Source organism: Pristiophorus japonicus, chromosome 15 (assembly GCF_044704955.1).
Source record: "Pristiophorus japonicus isolate sPriJap1 chromosome 15, sPriJap1.hap1, whole genome shotgun sequence".
In the NCBI taxonomy this organism is placed as follows: Eukaryota; Metazoa; Chordata; class Chondrichthyes; family Pristiophoridae; genus Pristiophorus; species Pristiophorus japonicus.
In genome coordinates this window covers 10,023,626-10,044,482 of record NC_091991.1, presented here as the reverse complement: position 1 = coordinate 10,044,482, position 20,857 = coordinate 10,023,626, and the positions used below count along the sequence as shown (strand labels likewise).

At 51.2% G+C, this 20,857-nt stretch overlaps 1 protein-coding gene across 1 annotated transcript in view; it reads left to right on the top strand.

Moving 5' to 3' along the window:
- Positions 1 to 18,774, top strand: part of dram1 (DNA-damage regulated autophagy modulator 1) — a 36,541-nt gene extending 17,767 nt beyond the window's left edge. The window contains exons 5-7 of the mRNA XM_070900124.1: positions 6,946 to 7,004; positions 11,135 to 11,227; positions 15,947 to 18,774. Coding sequence (XP_070756225.1) covers positions 6,946 to 7,004; positions 11,135 to 11,227; positions 15,947 to 16,015 — 221 coding nt within the window. The 3' untranslated portion in view covers positions 16,016 to 18,774. The remainder of the gene's footprint in view (positions 1 to 6,945; positions 7,005 to 11,134; positions 11,228 to 15,946) is intronic.
- Positions 18,775 to 20,857: the final 2,083 nt, after the last annotated feature.

The following is a 20,857-nucleotide window of genomic DNA, read 5'->3' as shown; positions in this document are numbered from 1 at the left end:
GGCAGCCAACATATGCACAGCAAGCTCCCACAAACAGCAATGTGATAATGACCAGATAATCTGTTTTAGTGATGTTGGTTGAGAGATAAATATTGGCCCCAGGACACCGGGGAGAACTCCCCTGCTCTCCTTTAAAATAGCGCCGTGGGATCTTTTACGATCGTCACGACAGTTACTAATAAATCCAACCGGGAATTCAGGAGATATCTCCTTACCCAGAGAGCGGTGAGAATGTGGAACTCGCTGCCACAGGGAGTGGTTGAGGTGAATAGTATCGATGCATTTAAGGGGAAGCTGGATAAACACAGGAGGGAGAAAGGAATAGAAGGATATGTTGATGGGGTGGGAGGAGGCTCGTGTGAAGCATAAACACCGACATGAACCTGTTGGGCCGAATGGCCGGTTTCTGTGCCGTAAATACTCTAATACTTTGTGAGTAGCTGCGGCTACAAACCGCCGTGCCCACTCGATGCTGGAGTAGCATTGGATCTGGAATTCAGTCCGGTAAAACGGCACAAAGCTAGTTTCCACCCAGAGGACATGAAATGGAGACATGGTAAACATTCAGGCACCGCTTTCCGAGGAAGCAAACTGCCTACGAGTGACACTGCGGGACACCTATTAATGAAAACTGGTGAAGCAGAAAAAATGAACACCGGCCAATTATTGTGTAGAAGATCAACAAAGCCTTTCCCAGTTTGATGGAATGCAGAGAACTGCAGGAAAAGATTTAATCATCTACGGGAGGCTGGATCATTGATGGGTAAGTATCACTGCCCTCCCCTCTCCCACAGATCTGGGGTCAGGAAGCCTTCTGAAACGTTCGTGCTCTGGTAAGTGATGGAAACTGTTACTAATGTGCTTTTAAATTGGGTGGAATTTCCCCACATTGTGTTGCCAGTAATATCGTTCAAAGGTCTTTGCAATACAGCAGTCAAAGTTGATGATTCATAATCACTTGCTGCGGGCAAAGTCAGACAGTCCAATGTTGCTCAAGGAATCTTCACCATCTTCGACTTGAGAGGGGGAGTGCAACTGAAATTTTCCATTGAGGTGGGGACATCCATTTCAAACCTAAGAAAGTTGGGTCAGAATATTTTCTAATGTGTGAGAAGCTGGGAGCTGTGGAGGAGCAGAGTGATTGAGGGGTACAAGTACAGAAATCACTAAAAGCTAATGGGCAGGTACAAAAAAATAATGGCAAAGACTCTTGGAATGTTGGCCTTTGCGGGGAGGCTGGAATACAAAGGGGAGGAAGTTATACTTCAGTTGTACAGAGCCTCGTTCAGACCCCAGTTAGAGTAACTGCGTCCAGCTCTGGGCCCCGCCCCTCAGGAAGGATATATCGGCCTCGGAGGGCGAGCAGTGCAGATTCACGAGGATGATACCCGGGGCTAAAAGGGTTAAATTATGGGGACAGGTTGCACAGACTGGGCTTGTATTCCCTCGAGTGTAGAAGATTAAGGGGTGATCTAATCAAGGTGTTTAAGACAATGCAAGAAGTTGATGGGGCAGATAGAGAGAGAAACTATTCCCTCTGGTGGGGGGGAGTCCAGAACAAGGGGGCAGAACCTTAAAATTAGAGCCAGGCCGTTCAGGGGTGATGTCAGGAAGCACTTCTTCACACAACGGGTGGTGGGGATCTGGAACTCTCTCCCCCAAAAAGATGTTGAGGCTGGGGGTCAATTGAAAAATTCAAAACTGAGTGACGGTAAGGGTATTAATGGACAGGAAACTGAGGCAGGTGGATGAAGTTAAGATACAGATCAGCCAGGATCTAATTGAATGGTAGAAGAGGCTCGAGGGGCTGAATGGTCTCCTCCTGTTCCGATGAGATGCTATCGTCATTTGAGAAAGGCAAACGAAGACCACAATGATTGAGACGTCCAGTGTGACGGAAGATCTGTGACGTTGAGGGACCCGGGCTCCAGTCTGGTGAACGCACTGCGGAACAGCGGGAAGAGTTGGTCGGGGCGATTTGCCCGAGTTTTGCTGTGGTTGGGGAAGCCTCGTGGATCAGCTCGTGCCGATCGGGGAATTGTGGGCGCACACGATCTCCTCGGTGTGTGGCTGGGTTCAAGGCATCCTGGCAGCACCACAAACTCAAGAAAATTAATCATCCCCACCACCCCACCCTCCCCCCCCCCCCCCCTTGGCTCCATCGTGAGGAACTCTCTCCAGGAGAGCAGAAACACAACCAATTGGAGAAAGCGACAGTGTGCCATCGCTCGCCATCTCTGCTCCACTCCAAACGTGTAGGAGGTAAACATTGCAATTATAAGTTGGATCATGCAACACATGGTTATGAAACTATGGTTCGGTTTGATGCCAGCGTACAGCCAATATTTTTTCAGTACAGTGGGGCTCTGTGCGGGACTGAACCTACAGTGACTCTCGTTGTCTCACTGCTCAACATTCCTCCTCTCAGCTCCAGGATGTTAGAAAGAAGAAACTTGGCATTGATATAGTTGAGAGTCAATCACAAAAATGCAAATTATTAAAATCCAGTGTCATAATCATCATCATAGGTGGTCCCTCGTATCGAGGATGACTTACTTCCACACCAAAAAAGGATGAGTTCACAGATGTTTTATTGAAGGACCCTAATAGTCCAGGTCCCAAACAACATCCTGTGCGTGGATTTTATTTTTAACATGTGGTGGCCGTTGCACACCAGCCACCACACGGGCTTGACAGAGCTAGGTCTTTGTCCAGTGGCAAGGGTTAACCAGGACGACTGGAGACCAGTTCTGCTGCACGGACCGAGTGCGCACATATATCATAGTGTGGGCTGACCCGTGTTGCCCCCTGGGCCCTCGCCTCTTCTGGGCCCTGAATTCTCGCCTCTCCTGGGCCCCGATCACATCGGTCCACGATCGCTTGGCGCTCCTTCGCCCCGACCTCGCCGCTCCTGCTGTACCTGCCCACGCTCCAATCACCGACCTGGACCTTGTTGACGTCCAATCCAGTCGACCTCTTCGCTGCCACGCTACTCCAGGCTGCCGCTCACCGCTCCTTTTTACGGCCCCGACCTGCCGCTGATGGTCTCTCACAGGCATCCGGTGTATCAAGTCCCAGTCACACACTGGTTTTGGTGCTGGAGTGATTCCTTGGACAGGCCATTCATGAGACCCCCACTGTACCAGCAAAACCATAAAAAGCCCCGTGTGAAAATTTAAGGCAAGGTCCTCGGGGCCGAAATTCAGCCTCCGGAAAAGGCCGGAAAGCGACGCCGGCGGAGTCCAGCGGCGGCTGCCAGCGAAATTCACCACGGTGCTTCTCCCGGCGTTCCCCACTTCCGCCCGCTGCTGCCGACCCGTCCTTATCGCGTGCACACCGCCGATCTCCCGCAACTCCGGCGAAATTCACCTGGAAAACTCTTCTGACGGTGCCCTCCGTTCGCTGTGTGTGGGCCAAGGCTGTGCGGCGGTTATTCAAGGGGAGGGCGCACTGCCGCTGGCTGACTGCCAGATTGGCCCGACAATTATGGCCCCGGGTTCGGCCGGTCCGCCAACAGGCAGCCGGCCACCCCCTCCTGGCCCGGCTGAAACCCTCCCCGGTGGACCCAATGGCAGAGCTCGCAGCGGCCTGCCCCTTTAAGTGACGGGTGAGACGTGGTGATGCACACGCGTCGTGACCTCATCAGCGCCAGGCTGATGACTGACTGCGGCGGAGACTCTGTCCCGCCTCCACCTCCGACCCTCGAGAGTGCTCACCGCCCCCATGATGACTGGCGTCCGGCCCGTTCCAAAGTTAAATGGCAAAGAGTTGAATTTCGCGCAGGAGGCCACCTCATCCACGGCGGAGGTGAAAACGCATCAGCAGCGGTCGCTGCGAACTGATTCGGGCCACGCTGAATTTCTACCTCCTCGTGTCCTCAGGAAGCCCCAAAGTACGTCACAGGATTCGCTTCTTGAAGTGCAGCCACTGTTGTGATGTAGGCAAACATGGAAGCTGATTTGTACACAGCAACGAGTTCAATGACCAATTAATCTGTTTTGTTGGCGTTGATGGAGGAGGAAACGTTGGCCGGGACACTCCTCTGCTCTTTTTGGTGTCGGCTGTGGCTCAGTGGGCAGCACTCTCTCGCCTCCTGAGTCAGAAGGGCGGTGGGTTCAAGTCCCACTCCAGAGACTTGAGCCCATAACCCTAGCCAACACTCCCGGTGCAGTGCTGAGGGAGCGCCGCACTGTCGGAGAGGCAGTACTGAGGGAGTGCTGCACCCGTTGGAGGGGCAGTGCTGAGGGAGTGCCGCACTGTTGGAGGGGCAGTGCTGAGGGAGTGCTGCACTATTGGAGGGGCTGTACTGAGGGAGTGCTGCACTGTTGGAGGGGCAGTACTGAGGGAGTGCTGCATTGTCGGAGGGGCAGTACTGAGGGAGCGCTGCTCTGTCGGAGGGGTAGTACTGAGGGAGCGCCGCACTGTCGGAGGGGTAGTACTGAGGGAGCGCTGCACTGTCGGAGTGGCAGCACTGCGGGAGCGCCGCACTGATGGAGGGGCAGTATTTAGGGAGCGCCGCACTGTCGGAGGGGCAGTATTGAGGGAGCGCCGCACTGTTGGAGGGGCAGTACTGAGGGAGTTCCGCACTGTCGGAGAGGCAGTACTGAGGGAGGGCCACACTGTCGGAGCTGTCTTTTGGATGAGATGTTAAACCGAGGCCCCGTGTGCTCTCTCAGCTGGACATAAACAATCCCATGGCCATTATTTCAAAGAAAAGCAGGAGAGTTCTTACCAGTGTCTTGGGGCCAATATTTATCCCTCAACCAACATAACAAAAACAGATTATCTGGTCATTATCGCATTGCTGTTTGTGGGAGCTTGTTGTGCTTCCCATATTACAACACTTCAGAAAGTACTTAATTGGTTGTGAAGCGCTTTGGGACATCCTGAGGTCGTGAAAGGCGCTATAGAAATACAAATTTGTTCTTTCTTGCTAACGTGGGGTTGCTTTTCTACACACGTGATATTGTATTACTTGCCATGAAGCAGTCACACCGAGCAGGTAAATCCGACTGAAGTGCAGTGTTGCTGGTACAAGGTGTCCTGCAGTAGGTGAAGGCAACTCGTGCTCACATCATTAAAATATACCAGTATAACAATCCCACCCACCACCCCCACTCCCAGGAGGAAAAACAAATACTGATGAGTGAAAGATAGCTGCAACACAAAGTCCTTCAGGAAACCTGTTGGCATCTCGCCAACAGCAGCTGGTGTGGCAACAGCCAGCAATCAAAGAAAATATGTCCTCAGGGCGGGGCGGAGGAAGAGACAAAAAGATTTTGGCGAGAGATTGAGCCCAACAGCAAAAAGCTCATCGCTGCCGAGCGAGACCAGAGTGAAGAGCCTAGGAACAACTGAACCGTTGAATCCCAACACACTCCTGTGGCTCTCCTGCTATTCTTTACTGCAACAACAAAAAAACTGCCTTTTGTCTAGCGCCTTTTAACGTCGTAAAACTTCACAGGAGCGTTAAACCAATTGAAATTTGACACCGAGCACACATAAGCAGATACGAGGACAGATGACCAAAAGCTTAGTTTTAAGGAGTGCCTTAAGGGAGGTAGAGAGGTTTAGGCAGGGAGTTCCAGAGCTTGGGGCCCAGGCAGCCGAAGGGACGGCCGCCGATGGTGGAGCGATGGTAATCAGGGATCGACAAGAGGTCAGAGTTGGAGGAGCGCAGATATCCCGGAGGTTGTGGGGCTGGAGGAGGATAGAGAGATAGGGAAGGGCGAGGCCATGGAGGGATTTGAAAACAAGGATATTAGTCATATTTTTCTTCATTTAAAGGGAAGAACTTTAATTTATATAGTGTCTTCCCCAGGCTGGAGAGCCTAGAACCAGGGGTCTCAGTCTCGGGATACGGGGCCAGCCATTTAGGACTGAGATGAGGAGGAATTTCTTCACTCGGAGGGTTGTAAATCTTTGGAATTCTCTGTCCCAGAGGGCTGTGGATGCTGAGTCGTTGAGTATATTCAAGGCTGATATCAATAGATTCTTGGAGTCTACGGGAATCAAGGGATTATGTGGATCGGGCGGGAAAGTGGAGTTGAAGTGGAAAGTCAGCCATGATCTAATTGAGAGGTCAAATGGCCAACTCCTGCTTCTAATTCTTATGTTCTTAGGAGTAGCTTCCCTTCCCCCCTCTGCTTCAGTGGCCTTGGTTGGAGTGGGCTGAGGGTTCACCCCACTCAATGGCCAGAGGATACGGCAGGGAAAGGCCAGAGCTGGGCAGATCCAGGGCCAGGCATAGTTTGCAGCACTCCTGCCCAACCTTTGTTACTTGTGAGCAAACGAAAAATGTCAGACAGGAAAAGACCCCCTGCTCCATCCAGCCAGTCCCCTACAATTGTTCCTCGGACATCGGAGAAGGCTCTGTTTCGAAATCCCTTACAGGAACGATCATTCTTCTAATCTACACGATTACATCGCTTACTGTGTGTCGGCTCGGGGGCTGAGCAATTTAAATTTCTGACAGGAAGTGGGATTAGACTGGATGACCTCTTGTTGGCTGGCGTAGATACGATGGTAAGTACTGCAGGGAATCGAATATGGCCGGTGCGATCTCCTGGACTAGTTTCCATCGCCTGAATGGGACGCAGAGGAATTTTCCCATATTTCCCCCCCCCCCCAATTGGCCTGGGTTTTTATCTGGTTTTTGCCTCTCCCAGGAGATCACCTGGCTCCGGTTGGGGTGGAGTGTAGAATGTTTCGGTGCAAGGGGTGTCGCAGTTGTGTTGGGCGGACTGGTTGGGCTGGGTGCTTTTTACCTTTCTGCCATTGTTCATTGTTGATGGGTTTATATGTAACCTTCAGGGCTGCTGACCGAGGGCCGTGTAGTTCTTTGTCGGCCGGCGCGGACACAATGGGCCGAAATGGCCTCCTTCTGCGCTGTAAATTTCTATGTTTCTCAGTGTGTTGACTTTCCTTGACCTCTACCCTCTCTAGTGATCGTGTGCTATATTCTCACCAGAAGTCCAAAGTTGCACTGGAAGCCAGATGACCCGGTAAGGGATGGCCCGTCTGTCAATGGGAGAGAAGCGGAGCGGTAATTCTCCGTATTCACTGCCTGGGCAGTGACTGGGCGGAGGGGAAGGCACGCCCGTTATATAAGCCCCGCCCATCTTCACCCCGATGATTTTGAAAATGGGGGCAGGTTCTATAAACGAGTGAACAATCCCAGGCTGTGTGGGCGACTATTTACCCCAGAGCGTTCTAACACTGAATACACACGCCGTGGTTACAGCACAGAAGGAGGCCATTCGGCCCGTCGAGCCCATGCCGGCTCTCTGCAAGAGCACTTCACCTAGTCCCACTCCCCCGCCCTTTCCCCGCAGCCCTGCAAAAAAGTTTCTTTCAGATACTTAGCCAATTCCCTTTTGAAAGCCATGATTGGGTCTGCCTCCACCACCCTCTCAGGCCATGCATTCCAGATCCTAACCCCTCGCTGCGTAAAAGGTTTTTCCTCATGTCGCCTTTGGTTTTTTGCCAATCGCCTTAAATCTGTGTCCTCTGGTTCTCGACCCTTCCGCCCATGGGAATAGTTTCTCTCTATATGATTTTGAACACCTCGATCAAATCTCCTCTCAACCTTCTCTGCTCCAAGGAGAACAACCCCAGCTTCTCCAGTCTATCCACGTGACTGAAGTCCCTCATCCCTGGAACAAGCTGCACCCTCTCCAAGGCCTTCACAGAAATGGACACAATACTCCAGGCCACACATGTAACATACAAGTATCTGAATCAGGCTCACGTGTGTTACTGTGACAGGACCCCTTTCCCCTACAAACCGTGCTCCTTCAACATTCCTCTCTTGAACCTTGTCCTTCACAGCTCAGCTGGCCGGGGGCCACTCTGCCTGCTACAGGTGCAATTATCTTTCAAAGGAGAGGTTCTTAAAGTGGCCGTTCCCTTGCTCTGGGATCAGGGGCCTTCAATCACCCAGCCGCATAATATAGAATCGGGGTCTCGCATGTCACATGTAAACACTCTGAATCAAGATCATGCAGAGTCAGGGTCTCGAGCAGACTGACTATTTACTCCAGACAGAGCCTTTCTCTGCTTCCCGTGATGTTAGCTGCAGTCCAGACACTGGCTGCTGGAATGTATTTGTGCTCTAGTTAAAGCGTTGGTGCGAAGCAAAACCATTTCACACCTGACGCTCCCGGGCTCCCGGTGCATAAACGCAGCCCAGGCTCCCGGTGCATAAACGCAGCCCAGGCTCCCGGTGCATAAACGCAGCCCGGGCTCCCGGTGCATAAACACAGCCCGGGCTCCCGGTGCATAAACGCAGCCCGGGCTCCCGGTGCATAAACGCAGCCCGGGCTCCCGGTGCATAAACGCAGCCCAGGCTCCCGGTGCATAAACGCAGCCCGGGCTCCCGTTGTATAAACGCAGCCTGGGCTCCCGGTGTATAAACGCAGTCCGGGCTCCCGGTGTATAAAGGCAGCCTGACAGGATAAACATCAGTGATCTTTTTGACTTCAGCAATTTTAATAACATTTGGAGAATTTTAGCTATGAGGAAAGATTGGATCGGCTGGGGTTGTTTTCTTTGGAACAGAGGAGGCTGAGGGGAGACCTGATTGAGGTGTATAAAATTATGAGGGGCCTGGATAGAGTGGATAGGAAGGACCTATTTCCCTTAGCAGTGGGGTCAACAACCAGGGGGCAGAGATGTAAAGTAATTGGTAGAAGGTTAGGAGGGGAGTTGAGGAGAACTCTTTTCACCCAGAGGGTGTTGGGGGTCTGGAACTCACTGCCTGAAAGGGTGGTAGAGGCAGACACCCTCACCATTTTAAAAAGTACTTGGATATGCATGTGATCAGCCATGATCTTATTGAGTGGTGGAGCAGGCTCGAGGGGCCAAATGGCCGACTCCTGCTCCTATTTCTTACGTTCTTATGTATGTTTTTGAAGTGCCGTGACCTCCAGGGCTGCAGACCTAGAGCTGCAAGGTGGGATTAGGCTGGGGAGCTCCGCAGGCACGATGGGACGAAAGGCCTCTTTCTGTGCTGTAAATTTCTATAAGTAGTCCCACTTTTGAGGCTAGCTTCTCCTTTACCCCGTTATGCTGTCCTGTCTGCGATTACAGTGTCTCTGGGGGCTCAGTGGGGGTTTGGCTACTCTCCATCCAGTGTGAAAGGCAGGGGCAGGGCTTTGGCCTGAGGCCGTGCGGCATGGAGCTGAGCGAGGTGGAACGTGCGAGCTCGGTTAGTAAAGTTACGTGCAAACCGTCTAACTCGGGTTGCTGCTCATTTAGAATTCCGTGCATGTGAGCCATTATAAGCCACAAACATTAACCACTTTCCAGGCACAGGCGGGGCCACAGCTTCAGCTAGAAAGAGCATCACAAACCACGGGTAGAAATCGGCTCAAAGGAAACCACAAAACTGGCCCCTGCACCTGCTAACCCGGAGCGAGCAACGTTACAGCCAATGTGTTCCTTCCGCGTGTGGGCTGTTCAACAACACTGCAATAGCAGCACGGGGAGTGGGGAGGGGCACGGGGAGTGGGAAAGGGCCTGGGGGTCGGGGGAAGGGCATGGGGTTCGGAGCACAGGGATCGAGGGAGAGGCGTGGGGGGGGGGGGCCTGGGGATCGGGGGAGGGTCACGGGGTTGGGGGAAGGGCTTGGGGGAGGGGCACTAGGAGTGGGGAGGGGTTTGGTGCACAGGGATCGGGGGGGGGTGGGGCTTGGGGTACGGGGATCGGTGGAGAGGCTCGGGGTTGTGGAGGGGCACGGGGATCGGGGGAGGGGCACAGGGATCGGGGGAGGGGAACGGGGTTGGGGAGGGGCACGAGGATAGGGTTGCGGGAGAGGCACTGGGATCGGGGGAGTGGCTTGGGGTTGGGGGAGAGGCTCGGGGTTGCGGGAGGGGCACTGGGATCGGGGAAGGTGAGTGGGGAGGGGCATGGGGATTGGGGGAAGGGCACGGGGATAGGGTTGAGGAATGGGCATGGGGGCTGGGGCACAGGGATCGGGGGAGGAGCTTGGGGTTGTGGGAGGGGCTCAGGGGAAGGGATCGGGGGATGGGGGATGGAGGCACTGGGAGTGGGTGGCTGAGTATCGAGGCATAAGACCTGAGGGGGTGGGGGTGAAGCACAGGACTGGAGCTGGGCAGGGAGAGTAGCACAAGAGATCGGGGGATGGGGGTGGATACTGAGGAGGACGAGACACCCGGAGACATGCTGGAGCAGCCTGGGGTTGGTGGTCATCACTGTATGGGAATACCCCAGGTCTATATTTGGTGCATTGCCGCACGGCTGAGATTGGTAGCCGAGTGTGAGTAGTGAAGCAGAATCCCCCTCCCCCCGGACCGCTCCAGCGTCGGCACATAGTGTTGGTGAAGTGACACGGTGAGATGATGTAGACTTTGTGCGATAATTTAAATGAGGTGATGATGTCGGACAGCCCGTATCGCTTGATGTCAATGGGGAGAGATTTCACACTATTGTTCAAAGCCAAGGCATACCCAGTGCCTCACTGCAACACTGAAATTTCCCTTCAATAAACTTTACTTGCTGCAGTTAAGATTCTGGTCCTGGAGACATAAGAAATAGGAGCAGGAGTCGGCCATTCGGCCCCTCGAGCCTGCTCCGCCATTCAGTGAGATCATGGCTGATCTTCGACCTCAACTCCACCTTCCTGCACTATCCCCATTTCCCTCGATTCCCCGAGAGTCTAAAAATCTATTGATCTCTGTCTTGAATATACTCAACGACTGAGTTTCCACAACCCTCTGGCATAGAGAATTCCAAAGATTCACAGCCCTCTGAGTGAAGAAATTCCTCCTCATCTCATGGCCGACCCCTTATTCTGGATCTGTGACCCCTGGTTCTAGACTCTCTAGCCGGGGAAAACATCCTCCCTGCATCTACCCTGTCAGTCCCCCTCAGAATCTTATGTTTCAATGAAATCACCTCTCATTCTTCTAAACTGCAGAGAGCATCGGCCCAATCTGCTCAATCTCTCCTCGTAGGATGACTCTCTCATCCCAGGAATCAGTCTATTCGCACTTGATAACCAAGAACAGTGTCCCTGTGCGTGCCCCTCGATACTATTTGATGGCGTTTTATTTCCGGGTTGTAGGTTCAGTAAATGTGTTTGAACTCTTGCTCTCTCTCTCCCTTCTCGCAGGGCTTTGGTGACCACGTGGCCAGTGCAGTTTGTGAGTGGGTGGTTGCGTTCAGCTTTAACTTCTTCTTCCTAACTTTTATCCGGGAGTTTCAGGTAAGAATTGGTCCAGAATATTCAAGATTAGCAGAGTTCAATAACTTCCAGCTGCTTCTTAAGATTCACAGTGTTGGTGTGAAGCCATTTCACTCTGTAGTTGGAGTTCCCCGTGTTACAGCAGTGGCGACACTTCAAAAGTACGTAATTGGCTGTGAAGCGCTTTGAAATGTCAGTGAGGCCGTGGAAGACATGTTTGTTCTCCTACAGGTGCAACGTCTGAAATCCGGAATCCTCGCGACAGAGTCCTTGCCGGCTTTTGCGTATTTCCGGATCTCAGACAAGAAAACCAATAGTTTTCGTAGCTCACCGCGGCCCGAATCCGTGCTGGATTTCGGGTTTTGCCGGATTTCGAACCTCGCCGCCCGCCGATCCTCCACTCCTCGCCGAAATGTCCGGTTTTCAACCAATTCCGGTTTTCTGAGTTCCGGATTCGGAACGTTGCACCTGTAGTGTAAATGCAAACATCCAGCGCTCCAACACTCCAGAAGCTCGACACAAAGCAGCCGCTTAATTGGCACCCCATCCACCACCTTCAACATTCACTCCCTCCACCACCGGCGCCCCCTGGCTGCAGTGTGCACCATCTACAAGATGCACTGCAGCAACTCGCCAAGGCTTCTTCGGCAGCACCTCCCAAACCCGCGACCTCTACCACCTAGAAGGACAAGAGCAGCAGGCGCATGGGAACACCACCACCTCCACGTTCTCCTCCCAGTCACACACCATCCCGACTTGGAAATATATCGGCCGTTCCTTCATCGTCGCTGGGTCACAATCCTGGAACTCCCTCCCTAACAGCACTGTGGGAGCACCTTCACCACACGGACTGCAGCGGTTCAAGAAGGCGGCTCACCACCACCTTCTCAAGGGGCAATTAGGGATGGGCAATAAATGCCGGCCTTGCCAGCGACGCCCACATCCCAGGAATGAATGAAAAAATGACTTTGAGAGAGTCAGTTCCTCCAAACAAATGTGTCAACATTTGCATCGCAAAATACTTCCCCCTTCAAACCTCTTACATCAGCACATCTCCGAGATGGTAAATGGGGAGCCCTGATTATTGCCAGGATTTCTGCCCCTCCCCCTCTCTCCCTCCCCCACCCATGTGCATCTGTTGCTGCTGCACCCCTTACATTCTATGCTTCATAATTTTGACAGAGTACAAAAGCAAGGAAGTTATGATGAACCTGTATAAAACACTGGTTCGGTCTCAACTGGAGTATTGTCCAATTCTGGGCATGGCACTTTAGGAAGGATGTGAAGGCCTTGGAGAGAGTGCAGGAAAGCTTTACAGGAATAGTTCCAGGGATGAGGGACTTCAGTTACGTGGATAGACTGGAGAAGCTGGGGTTGTTCTCCTTGGAGCAGGGAAGGTTGAGAGGAGATTTGATCGAGGTGTTCACAATCATGAGGGGTCCGGACAGAGTAGAGAGAAACCGTTCCCATTGGCGGAAGGGTCGAGAACCAGAGGTCACAGATTTAAGGTGATTGGCAAAAGAAACAAATGCGACATGAGGAATAACGTTTTTACGCAGCGAGTGGTTAGGATCTGGAATGCACGGCCTGAGAGGGTGGTGGAGGCAGACTCAATCATGGCTTTCAAAAGGGAATTGGATAAGTAGTTGAAGGAAAAAAAATTCACAGGGCTACGGGGAAAGGGCGGGGGAGTGGGACTGGCTGAAGTGATCTTGCAGAGAGCCGGCACGGGCTCGACGGGCCGAATGGCTTCCTTCTGATTCTGCGCTGAGGCTGAGAATCATTTCCTCTCTCCGAGAGTGCCAGGTGCTCCTGTGGACCCAGGCGTGGCCACGTTGGTAAATGATTGATCCAGGAACTGAGGAAAAATGCTTACTTTGGTGAGAGGCACAAAAGAGGAATAAAGTCTCCATTTCTGACAGCGCTGATTCCCTTTCTGTTAAATTAATGCTCAGGATGTGGCAAGGCTGCCATTTATTGGCCATCCCTGGTTGCCCCGAGGAGGTGCTGGTTCTTCATCAATCGCTGCTCGTGGCTTGCTGGGACGCTTCAGAGAACATAAGAATTAGGAGCAGGAGTCGGCCATTCAGCCCCTCGAGCCTGCTCCACCATTCAATAAGATCATGACTGATCTTCGACCTCAACTCCACTTTCCTGCACTGTTCCCATATCCCTTGATTCCCTTAATATCCAAACATCTATCGCTCTCCGTCTTGAATATACTCAACGACTGAGCCTCCACAGCTCTCTGGGGCAGGGAATTCCAAAGATTCACCACTTGTTAAGTGTCAACAAGGTTGGTGTGGGGACTGGAGTCACATATAGAAAGAGAAAAGAGAGAGACTGCAGCAACAACAACAACAACAACTTGTATTTATATAGCGCCTTTAACGTAGCAAAAGGTCCCAACACGCTTCACAGGAGTGTTATGAGGCAACAAATTTGACACCAAGCCGAGAGGCGGCTGGAGGAGATTACAGAGATAGGGAGGGGCGAGGCCATGGAGAGATTTGAAAACCAGGATGAGAATTTTGAAAAGGAAGAATTGCTTAACCGGGAGCCAGTGTAGATCAGCGAGCACAAGGGTGATGGGTGAGCGGGACTTGGTGCGAGTTAGGACACGGGCTGCTAAGTTTTGGATCACCTCTAGTTTACATAAGGTAGAATGTGGGAGGCCAGCCAGGAGTGCGTTGGAATAGTCGAGTCTAGAGGTAACAAAGGCATGGATGAGGGTTTCAGCAGATGAGCTGAGGCTGGGGCGGAGACGGGCGATGTTACGGAGGTGGAAATGGGCGGTCTTAGTCATGCTGTGGATATGTGGATTGCCTTTATATAGCGCCTTTCACGATTTCAGGATGTCCCAAAGCGCTTTATAGCCAATGATGTACTTTTGGAGTGTACTCACTGTTGTAATGTAACGCCCGCCCGAAGTGGAGGAAGTGCATTCGGGAGGGCGCTGATCTCCTCGAGTCTCGTCGCCGAGAGCATGCAGAAATCAAGCGCAGGCAACGGAAGGAGCGTGCGGCAAACCTGTCCCACCCACCCTGTCCCTCATTGACTGTCTGTCCCACCTGTGACAGGGGCTGTAATTCCCTAAGGAGTCATTTTTAGAGTGGAAGCAAGTCTTCCTCGATTCCGAGGGACTGCTTATGATGATGAATAGCAATGTGTTGCTATGAATTCTTAAGCAAAGTACCCATGAAGTAAATAAATAAGTAGAGTTTGCAGCACAGAAACCAATTTGAATTAAGTTGATGGTCACAATTTAATTTGTTTATTTGTTGGTTTTATCTAAATAAGGGGGCATTAGATTGATGGTTTCAATAGTTGTAGACCTGTTGATTGGGCCCTTAAAAAAGAGGCACTTGATTTAAAAGTTTTACGAAAAATAGTTGCAGCACAGAAACAAGGCCTATGGTCTTGTGGTGTCCAAATTGGGATTTCTCCACCAATGAGGTGACGGGTTTAAGGACAGCCATTTTCCCAGTCCTCCAGGCCCATGAAGTTTAAACCGGACAAACTAGAACAACTTGTATTTATACAGCACCTTTACTGTAGTTAAACGTCCCCAAGCGCTTCACAGGAGCGTTATCAGACAAAATTTGACACCGAGCCACATAAAGAGATATTAGCGCAGGTGATCAAAAGAGGTAGGTTTTAAGGAGCGTCTTAAAGGAGAAGAGAGAGATAGACAGGCGGAAGGGTTCAAGATGGAAATTCCAGAGCTTTGGTGGCTGATGGCTACAAATTGTGGGGCGATTAAAATCGGGGATGCTCAAGAGGCCAGCAAGTGAGAAATATAGAAGCAACAGACCGACTGGCCAGAACAGCAGGGCTCCCGAGCACAACTTGAGCACAACTCAAGCATGCACAACTCGCACAATATTAATATTTGTATAATCAAAGAGTGTGTATTTAGCGCCTTTCATAACCTTTGTTCCCAAAGCACTTTACGACCAATCAACTGTAATTGCTGTTGTAAGGTAGGGAAAGTGGCAATTTATGGACAGTGATGTTGGTTGAGGGATAAATATTGGTAGAACTTCCCTGCCCTTCTTCTAAATAGTGCCAGAGGATCTTTTACATCTACCCGAGAGGACAGACGGGGCCTCGGTTTAACATCTCATCCGAAAGACGGCATCTCCGACAGTGCAGCACTCCTTCAGTACTGCCCCTCCGACAGTGCAGCGCTCCCTCAGTACTGCCCTTCCAACAGTGCAGCGCACCCTCAGTACTGCCCCTCCGACAGTGCAGCGCTCCCTCAGCACTGCCCCAACAGTGCAGCACTCCCTCAGTACTGCCGCTCCGACAGTGCAGCGCTCCCTCAGCACTGCCCCTCCGACAGTGCAGCGCTCCCTCAGCACTGCCCCTCCGACAGTGCAGCGCTTCCTCAGCACTGCCCCAACAGTGCAGCACTCCCTCAGTACTGCCCCTCCGACAGTGCAGCACACCCTCAGCACTGCCCCAACAGAGCGGCGCTCCCTCAGCACTGCACTGGGAGTGTCAGCCTAGATTTTTGTGCTCAAGTCTCTGGAGTGGGAACCCACAACCTTCTGACTGAGGCGAGAGGGCTACCCACTGAGTCATGGCTGACATCCACTATTTATTTTCTAAGTTCTGACGTACCATCCGTCTGACTGCTTCCTATGTCTTATATTGTTAGCTGTGAGCTTGTTGGGACTGAGAAATGCTTTTGTGAACCCGCTGTGATTCGCTGTTTCTTTTCTTTCTCTGTCACAGGGATTCAGTGTAACTGTGAGAACTGAACTACTTCCGGATCCACAGGGTGAATCGTACGATCGATTATAAAAATCACTCGCTCTCTCCAGTCAGTGTGTGCGGTGACTGTCTCTGGGGTCTGGGACCATGTCTGAACGTGACCCATCAGTGTCCGTGTCTGTGTAATTTGTTTAAATGGTTTGCACCTTACTGTAGCCATGCTATGCAACTTCCAACAAGCAACCTGCATTTATATAGCGCCTTTAACATGGTCAAAACGTCCCAAGGCACTTCACAGGAGCGTTATCAGACAAAAATCGACACTGAGCCACATAAGGAGATATTAGGACAGGTGACCAAAAGCTTGATCAAAGGGGTGGGTTTTAAGGAGAGGTTTCGGGAGAGATTGCCGGAGCTTGTGTCATAGACACCAATGGTGGGGCAAATAAACTCGAGGATGCGCAAGAGGCCGGAATTGGAGGAGCGTCGAGATCTCGGAATGCTGTAGTGCTGGAGGAGGCTGGAGAGATAGGGAGGGGCGAGGCCGTGGAGGGACCAGTAGCCAGTGTAGGTCAGCGAGCGCAGGGGTGATGGGTGAGTGGGACTCGGTGTCTCGGAGTTTGTGACGGGGAGTGAAGACAGTGGCTTTCGTCTTCCCATTGTTTAATTGGAGTGAATTGCTTCTCGTCCACTATTGGATGTCGGACAAGCTGTCTGACAACACCGAGGCAGCGGAGGGCTCGAGAGGGAGAGGGAGAGAGGGGTGGTGGTGAGGTGGAGCTGGGTGTCGTCAGCGTACACGTGGAATCTGATGCTGTGTTTTCAGATGATGTCGCCGAGGGGGTGCATGTGGAGATGAGCAGCAGGAGGGGACCATGGACAGATCCTTGGGGGATTCCGGTCATCATTCAACCCCCCCAGTGCTCATGTCTGATTCCAACTGTGAACTTCCTTGAGACGCTTTGCCGCTTTAAACTTGCTTTGCATTACCGTTATATTCTTGTGCAGCTGATCGAGCTGGGCTCTAAATGATGCTTGACCAGCCTGAATTATCGATCCAACTACCCGCTGGAAACCTGGACGCAAACAATCCCGATTTAGCAACACCGCCAACGGAGGTCAAATTGTTCCCGGGTTCACCCTGCGTTTAGACGGCGAACTTGAGATGGATTTTCCAAACCTGCTGTCACCTCCCCTTCCTGTGATCATCTGACCTCACAACTCTGCCTGCGGAACTTTGCAAGACTTCGCGACTCAAACTGCTAAAGGCTGCATATACACTCTGGTCAAAAACCCAGAGTTCATGTGTGAAACCACTGCTGCTACTCCCAGTGCGTTAGGGAGTCAAATCGTCCATCTGAGTCAGTGTTTACAGCTTGTATTTATACAGCACCGTTACCCTAGTTAAATGTCCCAAGGCGCTTCGCAGGAGCGCTATCAAAGAAAACGTTGACGCCTAGCCACATGGAACTATTGGGTCAGGTGATCAAAAGCTTAGTCAAAGAGGTAGGTTTCAAGGAACATCTTAGAGGAGAGAGGCAGAGAGGTTTAAGGAAGAAGTTCCAGAGCTTGGGACCTGGGCAGCTGAAGGCACGGCCGCCAATGGTTGAGCGATTATAATCGGGAATGCTCGGGAGGCCAGTAGTGGAGGAACGCAGAGATCTTGGAGGTTGTGGGGCTGCAGGAGATTAGAGATAGGGAAGGGCGAGGCCATGGAGGGATTTGAATAAAAGGAGAATTTTTAATTTGGCGCGTTGCCGGACCGGGAACCAATGTAAGACAACGAGTGCAGAGGGTGATGGGTGATCGAGACTTGGTGCGATTTATGACACGGGGGCAGCTGAGTTTTGGATGAGCTGAAGTTTATGCAGGGTGGAAGATGTGAGGCCGGCCAGGAGAGCGTTGGAAATGTCAAGTATAGAGGTAACAAAGGCACGGATGAGGGTTTCAGCAGCGGATGAGCTGAGGCAAAGGCGGAGACGGGTGATGTCACGGAATTTGAAATCGACGGTCTTAGTTAAACTGCAGATATGTGAACTTGCATTTATATAGCACCTTTCACGACCTAAGAATGTCCCAAAGCGCTTTACAGCCAATGAAGTACCTTTGAAGTGTAGTCACTGTTGTGATGTAGGAAACAGGGCAGCCAATTTGTGCACAGCAAGCTCCCACAAACAGCAATGAGATAAATGACCAGATAATCTGATTTTTAGTCATGTTGATATAGGCCCAGACTGGGTAAGGGTGGCTGGTTTCCTTCTCTAAAGAACATTTAGAGAACCAGTTGGGTTTTTACGGCAATCCAACAGCTTCACATTTGACAAAGACACGGATGAGGGTTTCAGCAGTGGAAGGGCTCACTTCACAGTTCCAGTGAAGCAAAAATACGCTTTGCTGGGACACTGAGCTTGGCGTGTAAATGCACCCTTGCAGTGCGACAGAGGATCGAATGGGTCTGTCACTTGTTACAAGAACACGGTTAAAAAATGCCTCCGCAAAGCTTTGAAATCGTATTTTCTTCTGGAAATATCAACTTTTGATTGCGTTGGTCTTGATGCTGGTTCATTTAGACAGGACCAAACTAACAGAGAATTAACTTGGGGGCGGGGAATAGATGGGTCCTTTGGACAATAATTCCTCCTGCGCGTTAATGGACATATTTTATGTGTGAATGACAGGGTTTGTAAACTGCTGGTTGCTATACTGTATCAGGAAACTGCTTGTCCGAACGATCGCAGGGGTTGAAGGAAATTATACAGATATCTATTTTACTGCATCACTTAAAAAGTTTCAGTGCACACGTGTTTGATACAGAATGTTATTTTATTAATAAACAATATTTTATCAAATCATGTTTGTCGACTTGTTTTTTAACTCCCCCCCCCCTTCACTTCTCTCAAAGGCAGTGACTTTTGCACCAGGAGTTACTGGTCTCAGTGCTTCGTACGAGAGGGCGGTTCTCATGCACGCTGAGTCTAAAGCAGTGAGCACTGGCAGGCTATTCGAGCACGGGGTGCATCACGTCTGAACCTGCAGCTGGCCTCCGCGCCCCCCCCCCCCCAGAGTAGAACCTCCAATGACAGACGCTCAGATGTGAAGTCTTTCACTCTCAGTTCTGTTGCTAGAGCGAACCATCTGCAGGAGTTCTCCATTGTCCAGTGGTACCATCAGTCAGATGAGCTGTTGGACGAAGACCAAAGACTGCTTCTGATCATTTGCTGTCTCTAACCTTCCCCCCCCCCTCCCCCCATCATCTCTGGAGTACGACAAATCGAGCACCCTGTCGTCCAACCACCGTCTGCCCCACCTGTGACACAGACTGTAAATCCTACATCGGTCTCATCAGTCACCTGAAAACTCATAGTATGGAAGCAAGTCATCCTCGACCCCGGGGGAAAAGAGGAGCTCTGGAGTGAGAAGGTTGTGGGTTCGAGCCCCACTCCAGAGACTTGAGCACACAATCTAGGCTGGCACTTCAGTGCAAGACTTGGGGAGTGCGACGTTACCAGAGGCGCTGTCCTTTCAGTTGTGATGTTAAACCAAGGCCCCCTCTGCCCATTCAGGAAGATTAAAAATGCCATAGCAGCACTCGAGTTCCACCGGGGCCCTGCCCACCTTTCCTTCCTCAACCCACGCCACTAAAGATGGTTAACTGGCCCGGAGAGAATGCTCACCTCCCGTACCTTCCTATGGGAGCAGTGTTTTGCATTTTGCATGGACAAAGTATCTGGAGTGAACTTGCATTGCAAAAGGATATAAAGAGCTTGATATGGGTGGGTGTGGGGAAACAGTGAAAGAGACTGAAGACTTCAGCTGCACAAATCATCAGAGAATTATAGAAGTGTACTTGTAATTCATTCTCTGTAAAGCACTTTGAGACGTCTGGTGGTCGTGAAAGGCGCTATATAAATGCAAGTCTTTCTATAGCTGAGGTTCTAGGTGTATAAAATTATGAGGGGCCTAGATAGAGTGGATAGGGAGGACCTGTTTCCCTTAGCAGAGGGGTCAATAATCAGGGGGGCATAGATTTAATGTAAGTGGTAGAAGGATTAGAGGGGGAGTTGAGGAGAACTTTTTTCTCCCAGAGGGTGGTAAGGGTCTGAAACTCACTGCCTGAAAGGGTGGTAGAGGCAGAAACCCTCACCACATTTAAAAAGTACTTGGATGTCCACTTGAAGTGCCGTAACCTACAGGGCTACGAACCTAGAGCTGGAAAGTGGGATTAGGCTGGGTAGCTCTTTGTCGGCCGGCGCGGACACAATGGGCCGAAATGGCCTCCTTCTGTGCCGTAAAATTCTATGATTCTCCATTTATGCAAGGATTTGTGAGGGAAGAGAATTAGAGCACTGGTCAAACCGAGGATGTTAGTGTCAGCCGTGCTTCAGTGGGTAGCACTTTTGCCTTTTAGAAGGTTTCTGGGCTCAAGTCACGCACCATGAGACTTGAGCACAAATTCCAGGCTGACACTCCAGTGCAATACTCAGGGCCACACAAAACTGAGGCCCTGTCTGCCCTCTCTGTGCTGTAGACTGGATGTAAAGGGCATCTGACTGCTGCCTGGGTAGTGGCCCCAAACAAACATAAGTCTGCACTGGACCCAGAATACAAATAGACCAGACGCAATATAACCTGGAATAGAATGGACAGCAGCACCCTCAACTGGCTCAAAGACTCAATGGCAGCGACACACTGTATTTGGGGTGATGCAAAACTGTTACGTTTAATGTCTAGAAATTGCTGCTGATACTGGGGGATGATCACAACAACTTCATTTATATATAGCGCCTTTAACGTAGTAAAATGTCCCAAGATGCTTCACAGGAGTGTTATCAAACAACATTTGACACAGATACATAAAGTGATATTAGGGCAGATGACCAAAAACTTGGTCGAAGAGGTAGGCTTTAAGGAGTGCCTTAAAGGAGGAGAGGC